Genomic DNA, 19,339 nt, shown 5'->3' with positions numbered 1-19,339 from the left:
AAACATCAGGCCCAGGGAAAAACCCAACTAATCAGGCCATGTTTTCTGCAGAGCATACCAGCACACCAGCACACTGTGTGATGTATGAGGAGGAGGGTGATTTGGGGTTGAACTGGAAGGAGGGAAGGTTAAGTAGGATGCAGGGAGAGAAAAGTATCCTCTGAGAAAATGATGAAAGCTTCAGATGAGAAATGGAGGCAGAGATGAGAAAAATGTCGGCTCCCCGCTGGAGTCTCCCTATTCATCTGATAAGAACGGCACATTCTGGTGATGAATGGCCGGTGTCATAAGTCACTCCGAGTTTCATTTTTTCATGTCTGAATGATGGGATTAACGAGATGTAATGATTGCTCTGGGTTGTTTTTGTTTGCTTTCCTTGTAGCCTCGGCCACATGTTACATCGTCCTTGATCAAACTGATATCTTTTTTAACCTTGTGCAGCTGAAATTGGATTTCCCACCACAACATCAGTATTCATGTTCAGCAGGGTCTAAAAATGTACTTTTTCTTCCAGCCACTCAATTTCTTTTTTGTCTGCCACTTCTGAAATCTACGTAGAGTGCTTCAGAATTGTAAACACTGACTTAGTGGTTCCAGACAGTAGAAATATGGAATATATCATGTAACCTTAATCCCTGAATATTTTTAATTTAGGAATTGCTTTATAAAAACAATATTTCCTAATACAAGGAAACCTGCAATGGTGGCAGGTGACATGACATTTTTACCTGCCACAGCCAACATTTACCCTGCATTTGGCAGGTGGAAGGTACTAATTCCCTTATGTTCAGTATTCATCCTTTCAGACATGCTGTTGCCACCTTTAAACTACTGGTTTAAGATTCAGTTTATCTTCTATGCTGCCAGAGTTTGTGCAGTTTAAAAATGGTTTTAATCTGACATTCTTGATATAATACAATGTTGTTGTTTTTCTGCAGTTTGGAAAAGGAAAAGCTATATCACACAGTAATGGAACAATCTCCAAACACGGTGTTTACTTCGAGTCTGTGACAACAAACATGTTAACTGTAGCAGCGCATCATGACGCGCTTCCGTCTGCTGCTTGCTAAATTACCCTGATTGTCATCTTCTCAGGTTTCCTCCTCTGCTGAGAAAAGATAACATCCCTCACTCTATCTGTCCTCAAACATCCCCCCTTTCACTATCTTGCCTTCTCTAAATCCAGTTATCTCTCTGCTCTCATGATGATGATGACCATTGCATATCTCTTCAATCATACCAGTACTGCTTGCTATTTCCTCTTTTCTTTTTTTGTCACTGTGATGTTTTTTGAGCTAGCAGTCAGAATTAAGTGTAAACTGACAATTTGACATATTTGTGTCACCTGCCAATAATACTGTATGGTTTCCCACAGTAGAGCAACTTGTTTTCTTCCGTTATCTCCAATTTATACTGAGTTTTGAAGATCCTAAGTTCCAACAACCAAGAAGCCATGTTCAAGTCAAGATGAATATTTCTAAATATTCTTTATTTTGAGCGTATCTAGGGAAGCATCCCTACATAAACCCTGCTAAAAAAACCTTCTCTTTTGTTTTTTTCTCTGAAGAATCTCCAAGAACATCCCCACCACTAAGGACGTGGAACCGCTGCTGGAGATCGATGGAGACATCCGTAGCTTCGAGGTCTTCCTGTCCTCCAGGACGCCCGTACTCGCTGCCAGAGATGTGGAGATGTTCCTGCCTTGCACCGTCAACCTGGACCCCAAACTCAGGGAGATCATAGCAGGTTCGTACACACTCAGTATTTGTACAGATGGGTGAATTATAATCTTAAGGAAAAACCAGCATAAAATGTCTTAGTAAGGTGTTGGGCCTCCATGTGCCGCCAGAGCAGCTACAGTGCACCTTGGCATAGATTTCACTCTATTCCAAAACATATTCCCTCATTTGGTGCTTTGATGTTGCTGGAGAGTGTTGTCTAACATGTCAAAATGTGTTTTCTTTTCTTTTCAACAGAAATCTGGTTTAAAGCCTCAGAAACAACAAATAAGTTGGACCTCGAGTTAAGACCTTGTGTCATAAAAGCCACATGATTGACATCATTTGTACACTAATGAAACCAGTGATTTATCTTATTAAAGCCATTTCTATTTACAATTAGCTTTACTTTTCATTTATCCTTTCAGATTGACCTTTACTTAGTCTAATGAGCATATAATTGTTAAGCTTATAATCTGTAACACACCCGCTTCACATGTAAATCAAGAGGGGCCCATTGAGACAGCTGCTGTTCAAAACTGAAGCATGCCATTCTTCTGAAAAACTGAATGTATTTACGTAATTGTCGCACTTAATACAAATCTTAGCATGCGGTGAAAACAGATAGATACGTTTGAGTAAAGAACTCAATTATTTTCTCCAAGTTTCTTTGGGTTAGCTCAAGATGACATTGTTCTCACGCTTTTAATTTGTCACAATGACAAGGAGTGTGCATATGTGTGTTTGTTTGTGTGTGTGTGTGTGTGTCAGCGAGAACGAGGTTACTTGTACAGTTTGTCTGAAGTACACAAAAGTGTTGAGTATACAATAGCACGGAGAAACAGAGAATTGTCCTCTATGTGATGTGTTGAATGTAGTGCCAGCTCATTTGGCAGTGACATTACTCATAACATTGCAGAAGGGTCTGCTCTAAAATCGCCCACTGCAGGGGCTCTTAGAAGCCCATAGCCTGCTTCTCATTTCCAAACAATCAAATGTCGAGCAGGTTTCCACTACAGCACTGTGAGATCAGGACAATATTTTCAATCGCTGTCACCAATCTGCCTGCACTGCTGCACCAAGTTTCACAGTTTGCCGTTATAGTGACGTAATAGTGCATCGGTATTAAACTGTGAGCCAGAGCGGCGCTGTACTTTTGCTACCGTGCGTCAGCGGCCATTGAGCCCGTACGGGAGTGTCACTGACGTCGAGTGTGAAGCTGCTGCATCATAGTGTTATGAGACCACAGAAAAACACATACACACACAAAGTCTGTTCCATTGAGCTGAAGTTGAGTCATGAAGGGCGCAGCTGACCAAGCTCTACAACCAGACATCCAGTCTGTAAGCACAGGTCTCCTGTCCTAAAAGGGTTCAGGTGTTGATATGTATCCAGGAAACATGTGTTTGTGTGCGTGCGTGGGTGTTCTCACCTCCACACGTGTTCCCGGGAAGCGGAAGCTGACCAAGTCTCCTACCCAGTCATCCCGTGGCCAGTCGATACTTGGTGCCCGGTGTCATGTGGCCAGCCAGTGGGCAGTGCTGTCAGTGATACCCACCCATAAGCCTGACTCACATCATAAGGCCCCCATTGTGTTTGCAGGCTGGATTGGGTCTCGCTCAGTGTGTCATTCAGCAGCCACTTGTATAACCAGGAGACATTCTGGTGCCTGCTTCTCTTTCTGGTTCTTGCCAGCCACACATAGCCACTCTGTTCTGTCTCTGGGCTTATTTAACTTTAATTTGGGAGTTTTCTTTTTACCAAAGCTGCCTCTCCTCAGCGCCTACTCGACTCCTCTCGAAGTCAAATTGATTTATGTGAGAACAATTGTGGCAAAGTACTTATAAAAGGTTCTTGGTGACTATGAGTTCACATGGTCTGCTTTGTTTGTTTTACATGGGCTTTATTTATTTGTCAGGGACAGCAAGGGCCTCCATGTGCCAGAGTCATCACGTGGCTGGCATATCATTTGGAAAAGACAGAATATCAGCCCACCTGCTGGTTTGTGAATAAACGGAGTAATAGAAATCAAAGTGAGAATGGAATTCGCAGTTGAAGTTCGTTGCAATCGTAACATCTGCGCTCGTTTTCTCTCCAGCATTTAGTCCTTTGATCGTCTTCTATTTTAGATAAGTGGAACATGTTCGGGAGCAACGTTCCTGTTGTATTCTCCACAGCGCTTTAAGAATCTTTCTGTCGTGTACGTCGATTGTTTGATATGTTTTTTTCCCCTGTGGATTCACAACAGTCTAAACTCTCTTGAGTTGATGAAATAAAGCTAAATTATTGATGCGTGGGTGGATCTGAAGGGTCTTTATAGTCATAGCCAAGACATGATCATTAGCATCGCAGATAAACACTTCCTTCTCTCTCCCTCTCTTGTTCTTTTTTTTTTCTCTCCCCCGGCTCTGTCCTCTCTTAGATGTGCGTGCAGCCAGGGAGCAGATGCACATTGGAGGAGTGACCTATCCCACGCTGCCCCTGCAAGAAGCAGTGCCCCGTCCGCAGTCAGGTTATGGCCAGCACTCCGCCGCGTGCTCCCCGGCGGGCTCCTTCGTCGGATCCCTGCCTCCTCCTCAGCCTCACAGTGCCTACTTCAGTGGGATGACCGGCCCTCAGCACCCCTTCTACAACCGGGTGAGACCGGAAAAGGACTTCTGTGTAGATAATCTGTCCTCTACCTACTACTTAGAGTCAACCAGGTGTCAATGGTAGTAATGCAGAAAAGCCCAAGTGAGAAAATTATCTTGTTGATAATCTAAAAAATAAAGAAGGTGAATCAATTTGGCATCACTAACCACTATCTAACAGTGACAGAAGGAACAGTTCCTGCAGTCTGAGTGACACCAGCTGATCCCCTCAACCACAAACCACCACACCGTTCTTAAAAAGCTGCTTTCTGAATTTAGCTGCTCAGCATTTGCACGTTATCGTAATGTAGCACTGCACTGACCCACTTGGCAGATACACCTGAATAAATTGTGCAGTAAACAGGTCTTTGAATGTACCATATGACCATGGTTTTTAATTAACCTGCACCTCACTTTCCTGAGAGAGAGAGAGAGTTAGCAATATTATCTTTCCGTACAGCCTTTTTGTTTATGCGTGCCTGACCTCCCTCATATGATTTTTTCATTTTATTAATTTTGTTTTTTACCTCCTCTCCTTACTCCTTCCTTTTCCCTCATAGCCTTATTTCCCCCATCATGTGTATCACCTGCCACGGCCTTACTCCCACCATGTCCCCTCATCCTCGCGTCCCTCCATTAAACATCCCGGTCAACTTAAGGACAACACCAATGGACTTGTAAGTAAAGAAGTAGTGCTAGATCCATCTGCCGTGTGCCTCCTATGTCACACTGCATCATTACAGCTGCAGATATGCTAGTTGTATTAGTGTTTTATATTATTCCACAACATTGTTTCTAGGATTTAAGTGTCAAAAAAATCAATCCTGGTGATTTTCTTTATAACAGTTACTCAATGTTTCCTAACGGTACCAGTGAAAAGAGATCTTGTTTCATTTTTATTAATTATATAATAACATTAATAACATTAATATACTATGTTCAATATGCTTTTGGGTCTATTGTGTCGACCTACAGCACTTCCTCTTCTCTCAACTACCACTTTCCTCCTTCCCCTTGTCTCCCTTTCCTTCAGTGTGATGTCATATGTTTTACCTTTCCATTTCACCTCCTGATGATTTTATTATCACCCTGTTTTCCCTGCCCCCCTGTGCCCAAACACTGCCCTGCTCCTAACGCTGATGGTATCCTCTCCCTTTGTGAGCCCAGAGCAATGCAGTGAAGGGGTTATAATAAACTCAACCTTCACCAGCCTTTCTCTCTGTACAACCCTCGTCTCCATTCTGTTCCCAATGTCAGGATGTTATTGCAGAGGATGCCAGAGAAGGCCTTCCCTCTGAACCTACCACGGTAACATGTAGTTACAGTTGTGGAGCTCTACGGATATGCAAATATGCAACCAGTCCTTCCATTATCTGCATGTTGACAAACCTCATTTGTTGTGTTGAATGCGTAAAATGCACGCCTATATGTTTGACTGACTATTTTTGTTGCTGTGGTTTTCACAAAAGCCGAGAGAACAAATATAGACTGTCGCACTAGCTTGAGAAAGCGTACATTAAAAACAGCACCCTGTGAGACTATGACCGCCCGCTAACCATCAAGAGAGGTGTTTCTTGTCACAAGCTTCAGCATATGTAAATATAACATGCAGAATGAAGTTCACTCTGATGTTGGCACAGTAGCTGTTCCCATTCTCTTACAAATGCACATAAAAGTGTTGTTAACCCACTTCAGCAATGCATGCACTGACGAGAAGTGAATCTCTTCACCCAGATATTCACACGTTTTACGAGAGAGCAGCCACTATTAGAACAATTTGATGATAACACTACTCGGGAGATTTCTGCTCCACAAAGCCACTTATCAGGGCGCTGCCAGCAAGCATTTAAAGGAGTTGTTTGAAAGATTTAAATATAGATTACTCTGTAATGTTCCTCTCGTTCTTCGTCTGTATCTTTGTGCCTTTTTACATTGCTTCTTCAATCCTCCTCCTTTGCTTAAAACCTTTCTTGCCGTCTTAAAAGGAATATGACACCCTTTTCTGTTCCTCATATCTTCCCTTACGCTTTTGTTTCCTTTCCTACTAAGTATAAATTTCCTCAGTTTCATCCCATTCTAGCTTTTCCATGTACATTAGCCCATCTCATCCCTTTTTTTTGGTTCACACTTGATCTCTTTGTGTAGTGTTCAGATGTGCAAATCTGTGAATGTGGACGTGTGTGCACACTCGCTCATTTCTTTGGATATGTAAGCGGGCCTAGCCCAGTGTAATTGCTTAGCTGATATAAGTGTGAGTATGGATTCCTCAGGCTGCCTGGATTATCATCAGAGCAACGGTTGGGGCTGGCAACACACACAGACACACACACACACACACACACACACACACACACACACACACACACACACGTACACACGTACTGACAATGAGCCCAGTGCTGGTAGAGCTTATCTCCTTACCAAGACGCTTCCTCCCTCACAGAGCTCTGTTTCCTCTTCCCCGTCCTTCTGCCCAGCCCTGAGCTCAGCCCAGCTGTAATTACAGTCTTATCACACACACACACTGGGAGGGTTCACACAAAAACACGCACATGCAGATACACCCGTAGACATTTACGCTTTTCGCTCACGTTCTTAGAACACACGCTTCGCAGTCTGAAACGAGGAGTCGTATTCAAGGCCTTCCCTGAATTAAAACTTCTGCTTTTTCTGCGCCGACTGAGAGATGTCTCATTTTCTTTTCTGGGTCTTTCTCTAGGTCTCTGTCTCTCGCCAGCAATCCTTTCTGTCTGCAAAAGTCTGCTGACTCCAGTGAAAACAAAATCTCCTTGTGATATTATTCTCCTTTTCAATAGCCTCTTCTTCTCTAGTCTGACTGCGTGTGGCTACTGTAAAGAAGTCTCCTCTCCTGCTGGGAGACAGATAAATGTGTGTCCGCTCTGTTGTCAATGTCTCTCCTGTCCCCTGATGATGAATTCAACATGTGTGCTTGTCGGTCTGTCTTTCTGCCTCCCTCCCTTCTTCATAGGTACAATCCCGGCTTCACAATGTTCTAAATGTCTGCGTGTACTTTTGTCTGACGATGTCTCCGTCTGCTTCTTTTTGTCTCCTTATCAAGCATTTAAAGTCGCTGCCTTACAAATTAAAGCAGGTACACCTTTCGGTTTCATGGCTAATTTCATCTCCGCATCCAACCCCTTTACTCCATCTTCCATGTATCTCCACCTCATTCCTAACACACTGGTGCAGTACTACCAAGCATGCTGTAGAAAGAGATATTAAAGACTCATCCCTTAGAAGCCAACACAACTTCACGTCCTGTAGTAGTTCAGTAGATTCACCAACATAGCTTCCTTCTAGAGTAAATCCTCAACACGAACACGAACAGTAGCAAAACTCCCCGAGTACCAGTCTTCATCCTCTTGCCCACCACTACAGAAAGTAGCACCTACTATTGTGTACTGTATTATATCAGCTGCTTGGGTTTTTCTTTTGTCACACAAGCACTCGCAGTCCGACTAAGCTCTGCTCTTCTCTCCCTCGAAACTAGAAACAAAGCCGGGGGGCTTAGTCTGAAGCCACGTCTTAATGGTGTTAATAGCCGAGAGAGAGAGAGAGAGAGAGCAGAGATGACGAGGGAGTGAGATGGGGGGGGGGGGGAGAAACAGAGTGATGAAAAGAGAATAGGAGGCTGAGAGGGAAAGAATGTGAGAGGAAGGAAGGAAGGAAGGAAGGAAGGAACAAGAGTAAAGAAGAGTAAGGGTTCAAGACAAGCAGAGCCAGAGGAAAGGGGATGAGGTTTGTTTAGTTTCTGTGCCAGCCAGGGTGGCTTATTGGCTGTCCTGTGAGGCCCTCCACAGCATCAACAGGCCGCCGGTATTAGTCACATTTAGCATCGTAGCTGCTCTGCGGCTTCAGTGTGGCTCTGCCCAACAGCAACTCACAGACTTACAGACTCCATCCTCTTAAGTGTTGTGCACACACTTTACATGCTTATATATACACTGAGAGAAAAAGAATAAGAGCAGGTAGTAGTGTATTTGAAGGTTGGCAGCTTTGTTTAGTTTTACACTTACACTGTGTGACTGATGGAGAGAGTTACTGCGTGGTTCTGCACCTCTGTGTGCCTCACAGTAACAGGCCTGCACGTCTCTTTGCCAGGAATGGTTGCTCGTTTTGTCCTAATCAATGTGTTAGGAGTGATGAGTTGGTCTAACAGCGTGTGCTAGTTTGCCCTGGTTAACCTAAACTCAGGACCTTAACAACACTCTGGGGAAAAAAAAGTTGTTTATATTGTTATTTTGTGTGTGTGTGTGTGTGTGTAGGCCTCTTCTGCGGTCCTGCTTAGCTCCATGAACACAGATGCAGTGTGTGAGCGTCTCAGGCAGGTGGATGGAATCGACCCCGGCATGCTGCCTCAGTACTCCTCCACCATCAAGAAGGTGCGCCGGTCAATAACATTTCAAATTGGATCCATTTTCTGATGCTTTCAAAGAGACTTGCTGTATGTTTTCTTTTCATACTCGTGTCACTTCTCTTCCTCATGCAGTTAATTCTGCACTGCGTCCCTATTTGATTGTGTTATTGTTGCACATGTTAATAAAGTCAATCAATCAGTGGACACCAGTCAAGTCTCTTCCATGTTCATCGCAGGCTAATATAAATGGTCGAGTGCTGACTCAGTGCAACCTGGACGAGCTGAAGAAAGAGATGGAGATGAACTTTGGCGACTGGCAGCTCTTCAGGGGAACGGTGAGACTACATTTCTCTTCTGAGGGCGTCTTTACTTGCCTCACAGCCTGGATTTATATTGTTGCCATAATATTGTTGTTTCATATCAAAAGAAATGGGGCCCATCAGTAGACATAAATGATAAGGAAAGCATCAGTCCACCAACGAAAATAACTAACTACTATTTCTCTCTATTAAAGGCCTGAAATAGATTTAAAACAACTTACATTCTCCTCACTCTGTGATACTTTGCAAACACTCAGCCCTGCCAGGTCCCTCCTGTTGATATATGTCAGCGCATTGTTTATTCCAAAAAGAAGCAAGACAGCATCTCGTAATATGACATTGGAATGGAGATTTTATAATCCGTATTACGAGAAGGCCGCTAGTCAGTCAGCCAGGAGTCCAGTCGGCTGAGCCGGGGCTGAAATCACTTACACGTGTATCCGGCTCCACTTCATCAGATGTCTGTCTGCGCTCCTAATACCAAACCAGAGCCCTGGATTGGTTGTGTTTTACCAGAGATCCAATGCAGAGCTCATGTAGGAGCAGCTGGAAAGTGCAGTGGCCTTACAGTGTTGCCAGGACGCAGCCAGAAGAGACATCTGGTTCAAGATGGCTGACAGATATCTGGATGAAGGGAGGTTTTGTCGGAGAGGAGTGGACGGCTGAATAGCTCTACTTAAGCAACAGCTCACTCTCACAAGCACATGTTTTTGTCGTTGATGTCCAACATGTTTTGTACGTGTCATGCTTTAAAAAACGTGTTTACCATCGACGCAGTGTCCTGAAACAAAAGTCACTCGATGTGTTTATCTGAAATAGTGACTTATAATGTCTTCCTAGGTGATGGAGCAACGTCATGCTGAAAGCCACGCTCTGCTACAAGATGAGTCCCGAGCTGCTAGCGAGCAGGGCAGCAGCGTGCACCACGGGGAGCCCAGCAGACGCTCGGGGGGGGCCCAGCATGAAGCGGCGGCCTTCAGCCTGAACCTCAGCTTCGAAGAGCTCAGCGGAGCGGGGCTGGAGGAACCTCCGAGACACAGCAACAACTCTCACTGGCCGGTCAGTCTTCCTGTCGGGGGCTCAGTGTAAACGTACCAGCAGATTCAGCATCAGACAGACGTGAACTGTGTGCACGCACGTAACACAAATCGCAAATGGAATCACAAGGTCTCACACACACCCCAAACTGTCACATGGCCACGAGTCCTCTGCATCAAGCCTCACTGGGTTTCACATTAATGTGGTTTTGAGTGAGAAAAGAATACAGCAGAGGAAGCTTATGGTGCTCTTAAAAATTTCAAAATTTAAAAATACACACACACACACTCTGCAGCACACCAAAAGGTGTCAAGGGGCCCCCTGTTTTTTTTTTTCCACCTTCCCTATTCCCAATTTGCTAAATATCTGAGACATGAGCAAACACTCACACGCAGACAGCTGGCTGCTGCTATTGATCTCACTTTGGGATCTTTTTCAAATTTAAAATCTTCTTAACACTGAAAACACACCACAGCTTTCATCGCCACTCCGTCTGCAGCTTTTGCCACATTTTTATATTTGTTATATTCAGGTCTAAATTCAGGTTATCAGCTCGCAAACAGTCAGCAGTCTCACTCTTCACTTCAACATAAATATATTCTTCAACAAACTCAAGACGATGTGTGCTCACCAATCCAACTTTTTATGGTCCTTTTCAGGTGGCAAATCTCCGCACGTCAAGCATGTCGAGCCTCAACTCTCAGGAATCCTCTAATGACATCTGCAAGCTGACAGACAAGCAGCAGGCTGAGTATCATGATGCCTACAAAGAGTACATCTCTCAGATGGCCCAGGTGGAGATGTCCGGCGCTGGGGGAGAGAGGCCCGTGCAGCCCCACCCGGGACAATTCCTCCAGGCTGCCAGCTCAGAGGACAAAGGGGTGGGTGGACAGTCACGAGTACACTGTTGAGTTTTCATCTCATTACTGACAGCATACATATTGATACTGATTTTCAGATGACCGTGTGTATTAACTGTTGTCATTAGAAGAATACCACAATATGACCTTTTGTATATCACCTACTCACGCCGTGTTACCTTGAATTCTTGAAGAAAACTTTTGTTTTTCTCGCATAAAAGAAGGAGAAAGGGAGAAAAGTCTTAATGAAATGACACAAATGGGAGCCGTGTTATTAAAACATCCGTTTACAAGCCCTCACACAACTCTTGCAGTATAATCCAAGTTTTATTTAATCAGATGTAGGCTCACTACGTCCCAAACGTGCATTTTTACGCTAACACCTTAATGTTTAAATGATTTAAATGAACTCAATTTACTATAATTCATCAAGACTTTTCTCAGTTTTTTTATTCCTTGTTCACCGTGGAGGCATGCGAGGTAAAACCAAGAGTTCAAGGTAACACTGGGTGAGTAATTAATGTTCAAATGAAGAACTCCTTTAACTTGTGTCGACGTAGTTTCTGAGCCCGTTTGTTATGTCTCTCTTTAACGTGCGTTTTAAATTGTATTCCACTTGCCTGTGCAACGGCAAAAGTCTGTGCTGGGAAAGTGCAGATTGCTGCTTCTTGCGTTTCTTAATTATTGGCTTATAGTCTTTGTTTCTCTTGGCACATACAGGAGAGACAGGAATCCCCTCTTCATAGGCCTCTTGGCCAATAGCACAAGATACTGTGTATTCATGTTCTTCTCATTGAATCCTCTACCCTCTCTGCAGGCCAAGGAAGGAGCTGACCAAGACAGCCGCAAGTCCTTCACCAAGAGAGGCTCCAAGACTATCGATGCCACAGACTTCCCCTCAGGGGCCGATGCCCAGCTCCTAGACCCCATCAGTGAAGAGGATGAGAAGCTGGACCACAGCACATCGTCCAGGACTCCAGGCTCCAGGAAGAAGGGAGCCGGGTCCTTGTACCACAAGCTGCCGAACGATGAAGACTCCGGGCCAGAAGAAGCGGACAACACCACACCGCTCCTCCACAAAGAGGCTCGAGCTGGTGCTCTGCCCTTCCACTGCGGCTCCCAGCCCACCGGGCTCCTCACCAAGCCTGGCTTCCTCAGCGAAATCCTCATGGATAAGAAGGACTCGTCCGACTCAGGGATGCGTTCCAGTGACAGCTCCTCAGACCGCTCCTCAGACCGCTCTCTGGAAGAGGCTGAAGGAGACGCCGACGGAGAGAGAGATGCGCTGAAGCCCAGTCTGATCGAACTGGAGCTGGAGGGCCTGGTGAAGAAGAGAGGCCTCCTCCCCAGCAGCCTGAGCGGCCTGCAGGACGCAGCGGTGGCCCGAATGTCCATCTGCTCCGAGGCTCCGTCCGAGGCCAGCCTCATGGCCAGCAGCCCAGATGAGGGGTGGCCGTCCAGCGAGGTCAGCAACCTCAACTGCACCACCAGCAACAGCACCCTTAATAACAACGCAAACAGCCCTAATGACACCACCAACACCAACTACAGCCATCTGCAGCCGGCTAACATCACAGGCACGGAGTCCACCACCTCCTCCTCCAGCATCAACGTCTCGCCAGCTGTCATCATCACCCCCGGCAGCAGCAGCACTGCCAACACCACAACTGCAGCCATCCACAACCAGAACCTGCGCACCATCAGCCTGGGAGACGAGATAGAGAGCGTCCTCTGAGAAGCTGCTTGTTATTGTGACGAGGGTCACGTAGACTTGTTGATGTCGTTGGTGTACATTATTATACTGTTGGTGTTGTGACGTGTTCCAAAGAATTAGATGTGTCCTATAGTCAGGAAGGAAAGTGGTAGCAAGCGATGCTGTGAATCAATAGTAGTGCATTCAAAAGCTTTAATTGGCTGGTTAGGTTTTTAAAAAAGATAATCGCCTTAATTTAAACAATTATCTTAAGACGCATTTATAACTACAACTGGAAGTTATTAATACCAAAAATAAAATTGAATCTGGTCAAATTTGCATAGCTTTAACCGTCCCATGCGTTTTGGATTATTTGTTTGAATAATGTGTGAATGTGGTGCTGTGATGGAAATAGTGTTTCTAGTGAGGAGTTGCATGTTGTGGACGTCGTCATGTTACGGATAAAGAAGTGTGTTTTTCAGGAAATGTAGTCACGACTGAAAAATAAAGATCTGTGTTACTGATAACTTGTGTGTTACGTGCGGTGCCGTGTGTGTGTGATAGTTAGAATATTTCAAATAGATGGTCGTGTTGACAGTGGTGCCGTCTGTGTGTTGTTGCCAGTTTCTGTGTAGTAGAAGTTTGTGTTCTGTGAATCAATAAACATGTTGCTATGTGGACCCTTGAAATCAGTCTTATGTTTTCTTTTTTCTGTTCTCTCTTGCAGGAAAATCAGCAGTTTTGTAGAGATTTTACCTAATGCAGTTTAGAAGAAAAGAGAGGGAGACATGCAAGGAGAGGGCGTCACTGACAGGATTTATGTTCTCCGATAGATGGCGCACTCTCCATACAAACGTGCTGCAGGCTGGTGTCACGGACACTGCCTGTCTATTATAAACCACTGAGGGTTACAACTTCAGGTCAGTGACTCTAAACGTGGGCCTGCAGGAGGATTTTGTTGGTATTTTAACTGTAAAGCAATCTTAGAGTTAAAATATAAATGAGTTATGATTCAGTGTTACATCATGTAAAGAATGGGTTTCTACAGTTTATGCACTTAATCAAGAGAGATCCCATAAAGTGGTCCCTAGGGTACAATTATCAAATAGGGGTCCATAACTTAGTTGGCAGCTCTGTGGTGTGAAAATATTTGAGAAGCCACGCAGTGTTTAGGAAGGACATGATTGACAGTTGGGTTTTCACTACAGGGTTATATTAGCATTACTTACCACAGTCCTTCAAAGCCTTTGATACCACCTTTACAGTACAGTGAGCACTGAATAATAACATTTTGGGACATTTAAAACACCTCCCCCCCCGCCCTAGAATATTTGTTAGAAGCCGAATTATCCAAGCAGTACGTCCCACCATCGCGTGGTACATTCTGTTCATAATACATGCTCATCTTTCACTGGCAACAAGCAGCAACTTTAACACCAGTGCTATTTCGTCTTAGTGTATTAGGGAAAGTTAAAAAGAGTTACAGAAAAGCAACACAGCCACAGAGACATTACTGTTTTTAAATAAGATGGGGAATTACGTCTGTAATGAAGGAATACGTTGAATTACTTTCGGAATCAGTAACGCATCATCGGCCCAGTTTCACCTTCAAGTTAAAATTTCCATAATTTTCCAGTTTTGTTTTAAAACATCAGCATACAGCCCAGGGCGTTAATGCCTCAGCCTGTCACGCTTTACCATTAAATCCTATTTACTTTACATAGCATGTGAGAAAGTTAAAGTGCAGTCATTGCGCCTTGAATAAACTGTGTGTGCCTCCAGGTCGTGTTTGCCTCGGGGGGGGGGGGGGGGATGTTGACGCTGTGTTTCAGACTATTATAGGTCACATACTGCAGCACTGATAAGGACACTTTGTTGTGGGATCTGCTTTTGAAGTGCGTCAGATGTTCACTTTACATACAGCCATGCCATGTCCTTATACTTCTAGGAAGTCAGCTCGACGCACAGCTGGGAAACGGGTTTTACGCACAGATTTGATGCCCTCTGAACCACTGACACCAAGCCCCCTCCCTCCCCCCCAAATGAAACATGTTCAAGTTGCGTTTTTGATTTATTTTTGTATAAAAAAGGTACAATTTACATTACTTTTATAAAAAGTTTCAGCATAATTAAGTACAACGTTACACTTTTGCAGAAGTTTCAAATTTCTGCAACTATACAAGATAAACTCCCGATAAGAGTTCACAAGGTTTCATTCTTTCATTTTAACTTTTTTTTTTTCTTTCTTTTTTTAAAACAACGTCCAGTCCTTCGTGTGCCAACAAATCTGACAAGACAAGACTAAACTTTTTACAGTAACTAAACCAAGTTGTCTTTTTCTATTCACGTTCCTACCTCCGCAAAAAAAGCGAAGACTTCAACAAGGAGAGGGACAGGGGTGAGGGGTGGGGGGGGGGGGGATAATCCTTGTGACAATAATCTCGTTTTTCCTCCCACTGTCGGGAATATAGCGCGCCTTCCATTTCCAGAAAGGACCCACAAATAAAAAAGTCTTAAGTTAAATAATAATGAAGTGTCCAAACAGAAAACACATCACATAAGATTGTCCCATAATAAGCAAAAGTCTCTTGATTTCAGCGTCAGAAGAAAAAAAGAAAAAGATCCAGGCCTGGAGGACAGAGGTTGGAGGGGAGGGGGGTTGGGTGTGTGTGGGGGGGGGGGGGGGGGGAGTCCTGCTCCCCAGGTCCTGTGTGTTTTTGCGTCTTGACCAAACACCTGCAAAAGATTGAGAAAGAGAGGCGTGTTTAGAAAATGCAAACAGGGCAGAGATCCGGACAGACTGGCGCCAGGGAGGAAGCCGCAGTTTTTAACATTTAACCAAACACTCCCAATACTAAGCAAACCCTGCGCTCCAGATGTACACAGAGAGAGCGAGAGAGAGAGGGAAGGAGGGGGGGGGACGCACACACACACACTTTTCGCACAACTTCAGCCTACAATCTGGGGAAGAATCAGCGTAATTGCCGCTCAGCTGGCGCCTACCCACTTCTTGTACCAATTATGTGCAGACATCGTAGTAGCAGTAATCCAAACAGCCATTATTTTCCTGTTGCAGATGCTCTTCATTATAGACACAAGAGGGTATAATACAACCCTGACGACTGCTACTTATATACAGTAACCCAAGCAGCCTGGAGCGAATATCTTCCATTTCATTCCACCAAACTCCAATGCAAAATATGTGCCAGTACAATGTCTTAAGACACAGCAGATGAGTCACAGAATTATTCGATTAATCGGAGTCACCTTACTGACACGTTACAGTCCTGAAGGAGCCCCGGGATCTGATCTTTTGTTTCAGCTATGGCTACAATGATTTGAAAAATATATATACACATCATATATGATCAAATTTGGAGTCAAGTCAAGCCAACCTTGTCATAACTGACGCCCCAGTGATGCAGCGCATTCTCATGCAAAACATATTGGGACCATTACAGCAACGTGAGACGTCAACCACATTAGCAGGGAACAAATGGATTGGCAAATGGTAATTCTAGCCCATTCTGCTCCACCAGACTGGGAGACAGGCTGTAGCGGAGCCTCAAAGCCCTGGACAGAATGCAGCAGCAGACATGAGGACAGCCTACTTACCGCTTTAACGATGCAGAGTCCGGCTGTCATCTGTCATCAGCTCTGATGGCAACTCCGGGGACTGAAAACAAACAAACAAACAAACCAAATGTTATTTCTTTACGCGGCATCCGATGCAAGTGTCTGGCGTTGCAAGCACTGTTATGTAGGTCGAATCTCTTCCTCATCACATGTACAAAAGAAAAAAAAACATGCCATTTTCTTTTCCAACAAGCCATTTTGTGCGAGTTACGCATAGGCTACAAAGGCGCACTGGCTATGCGCACAAATAAAAAACCACTACACATCTCCCACAACACACCAGGCTATCGTTTCCCCAATTACGAATCCTGTTTAGCTACGGTGTTATTTACCTGTAATGACAAGATGCTGATATCTGTGTTGAGGGTGGTCAGAGGGGTCCTGGATGGAGCCTGCCCCGGCCGCGGAGGGTGATGCAGGCTGGTTAGTGCGACACTGGAGTCCAGTGCGATCTGCAGGTCCAGGATGTAGTCGATGACATGCTGCAGGATTTCCATCTTGCTGACGTTCTTGTTCTGGGGGATGCTGGGCACCAGCTCCTTCAGCTTGGAGTAGCAGTCGTTCATGTTGTACAGCAGGCTGAGCGGGTCATCCACCGGGGTCTTGCTCCGAGAGATTCCCAAGGAGTGCTCCGATAAATTCGCGTTGGTTTTCCTGAAGGATCGCACGGGGCTTATTGCTTTCATTGTGTCAGTGTTAAGTTAGGCGAGAGGGTTTGTGTGTGTCGATATCTTGCTTCTTTAAGGTCCTGTTTTTGCCAGACGATCAGCGATCAGACTGGATTACCAAACTGTCAGTGTGGTTTATATAGGCAGCAGGTTGGGCATGCGACACAGGCGGGTCAAAAACGCTGATTGGTCAAGAACACTGTGTCACTCAACATCTTTCAGCTCTGCTATTGGCTCGTCATACTCAAACCCCTCCCCTTCTCTGCCGCGTTACCAGTAGCAACACATGTTGGAGGCGGAACCCAGAGGGCGCTTCAGCAGCTCCGGTGGGCAATTTGGAAAATTAAGCCCTTACCTGTTTCTGATCAAGAAAATGAATGATTCCCATGGCTGTCAATTGACTATGGCCAAGATGTGTGCACGCGCCAATACATTTATCCACACGATTTAAATTTGATCTTGAAGTTTTGTCACGAAGATCAAGCGTAAATTTCATTGGAAAAATGTGTTTACAATTATTATTCAGAATACTAATGAATGTATGAATGTGCGACAGTGCAAGGGTTTATTTCTGATAACGTGTACTACAAACAGAACGATTATATAGTGTCAGCCATCACTCATTCTTCTACATTTATTGTTGACATGTGCGCGTTTGGAGGTGTGGAGCAGTGATGACAGGTACCATATCAGGCGCGTCTGATGATTCCTAATTCACTCCAGCCCGGACCGGTGTGAAGGCAAGTTTCTGAGACTGAATAACAAACTGAAATGTTTGAATAGCAGCTTCCACCAGGAAACCGGTCAGACCAGCGATACAAAAAAAATACTTTTTTTTTGTGTTTTTACGCATGAGAATATAAAGCTTGGGGATCTATTATGTGGTAATACTTGTACAAAATATATGATTTAATAATTTGACGCCCCTTAGGTTTGTCTATTTATTCTTTAATCTTTCACCGTTACCAGCAGTGTCTCAGATTTACCACAGTGAAGTGTATTAAGTGTGATCTTTCAAAATGTTGATGGTGCGCACAGTCCGATCAAAAGAAAACATCAATTACAGGAGTTGACGGACACTTTTATTGCATTGTTGTTCACAGTTCCGCCTTGAAACACATATAACAAGTATAGTTATTCAAGGTTTTGTGTGTACTAAATTTCAGTTGGAGATGTGTAGTTTTAACCAACGCAGCCATGTTTTTTAAGTAGCTGTGCGTATCTAAATGCATCAGTTAAGGTCCCGTGCACTTCAGTCTTAATTGTCACCTGAGTATGTTGTGTGTCAAAGTTCATTTAGTCATGGACGACAAATGTGGCTTTCATATCTGAGCACGTGAAGAGGTGATTAACTACTATTGACACTTTAATGTTTTCTGAATGAGCCATTTGTTTGTAGGAATTACACGCTTCATTTTTCAGCTAGAGGTGGGGGGGCTGTTTGATGCTGCACTAACTAATTGCCCCTGGGGGCATTTGTGGACTCTTGTGATGTTACATTTCCTCGAAATCAATGTCTTTAAAATGAGGAGAGGAGAGGGTCACTGTTAAAACTCGGGATGGCGAGAGAAAGATTTAAATTGACAAAATATGATATTTTTTGCTGTTTTCGGTTTATTTTAATGTATTTATCTTTGCAGGACAATTCATCTGAAGATACAAACAATGAAATCCTAAAAGCCGAAGTAATCCTCATGGACAAAAGGAGACGCATTCTGGAGTGCACAGCCTGCAGAGGCAGGTAGGATATTTATAAAAAAAAAGCACAGGCAAGCTGTTCTTCCCTAGATTATTATGCGCAGACATGGTGAAGAAAAAGAAAGTTGCCATAACCTATACTAATCTATATAATGAGTGTGCGTCCTATAGTCGCAGAATATGTCAGTGAAATGTTTTGCAGTATTTTATACAAAACCCAGCAAAACACCATCTGTGTCATTGTTTTTACGCGCGGTTCTGTTCACCAGGCACGGACATCTTCTCCTTCAGCTGTCTGGAGATCCTGTTTTTTTATGCATTTCTAATATGATCTGGAACTTCTGCAGTCTGTGTCCACATCTGGTGCAATAGGATTTTTCCATTTTCTCCTCGTCTTCCTCTCGCTGCCACAGCTGTGTACATTTCGTATGACGCCCCTGACTGATGCCTGACAGGCATGGTGATGACTTGGCGTAAGAGCACGTCGGTGCAAAAGTCGAGCGAACCTCCACCAGCAGCAGCAGCAGCAGCAGCAGCCTCACCCCTGCCTCTCCTCTTCCCTGTTTCTCTTTTCCTCCCTCTCTCCTTTTCTCTCGCTCTGTCTTTGGAGTAGACTCTCTGGCGCCGGCGCCGTGACGTCACCCCATTCACAGCAGCCCTCGAGCCAGCCCTCGCGGCGCCGCTGAGGCGGTTTCCATGG

At 44.5% G+C, this 19,339-nt stretch overlaps 2 protein-coding genes across 4 annotated transcripts; one reads left to right on the top strand and one right to left on the bottom strand.

Moving 5' to 3' along the window:
• The first annotated feature begins 1,564 nt into the window (after positions 1–1,564).
• kidins220a (kinase D-interacting substrate 220a) lies at positions 1,565–13,326 on the top strand. Of its 3 annotated transcripts, XM_029460363.1 has the most exons (9): positions 1,565–1,746; positions 4,141–4,355; positions 4,909–5,025; positions 5,606–5,656; positions 8,635–8,751; positions 8,963–9,061; positions 9,887–10,105; positions 10,744–10,965; positions 11,762–13,326. In XM_029460363.1, exons 1-9 carry the CDS (start codon positions 1,692–1,694, stop codon positions 12,677–12,679), a joined length of 2,013 nt encoding a protein of 670 aa, XP_029316223.1. In that variant the 5' UTR covers positions 1,565–1,691; the 3' UTR covers positions 12,680–13,326. The 3 variants fall into 3 exon arrangements, with proteins under 3 accessions (XP_029316223.1, XP_029316224.1, XP_029316225.1); XM_029460364.1 differs by lacking the exon at positions 5,606–5,656; XM_029460365.1 differs by lacking the exons at positions 4,909–5,025; positions 5,606–5,656.
• A 1,369-nt stretch (positions 13,327–14,695) lies between these two features.
• On the bottom strand, positions 14,696–17,063 carry id2a (inhibitor of DNA binding 2a). Its single transcript, XM_029460366.1, has 3 exons — positions 16,606–17,063; positions 16,253–16,313; positions 14,696–15,373 (listed from the first exon to the last, which is right to left on the bottom strand). The coding sequence occupies exons 1-2, from the start codon at positions 16,957–16,959 to the stop codon at positions 16,257–16,259; spliced, it is 411 nt and encodes a 136-aa protein (XP_029316226.1). The 5' UTR covers positions 16,960–17,063; the 3' UTR covers positions 14,696–15,373; positions 16,253–16,256.
• Positions 17,064–19,339: the final 2,276 nt, after the last annotated feature.

Source organism: Cottoperca gobio, chromosome 22 (genome assembly GCF_900634415.1).
Source record: "Cottoperca gobio chromosome 22, fCotGob3.1, whole genome shotgun sequence".
NCBI lineage: Eukaryota > Metazoa > Chordata > Actinopteri > Perciformes > Bovichtidae > Cottoperca > Cottoperca gobio.
Note: the sequence above shows the minus strand (reverse complement) of the source record. Positions and strands in the feature narration are given on the sequence as shown.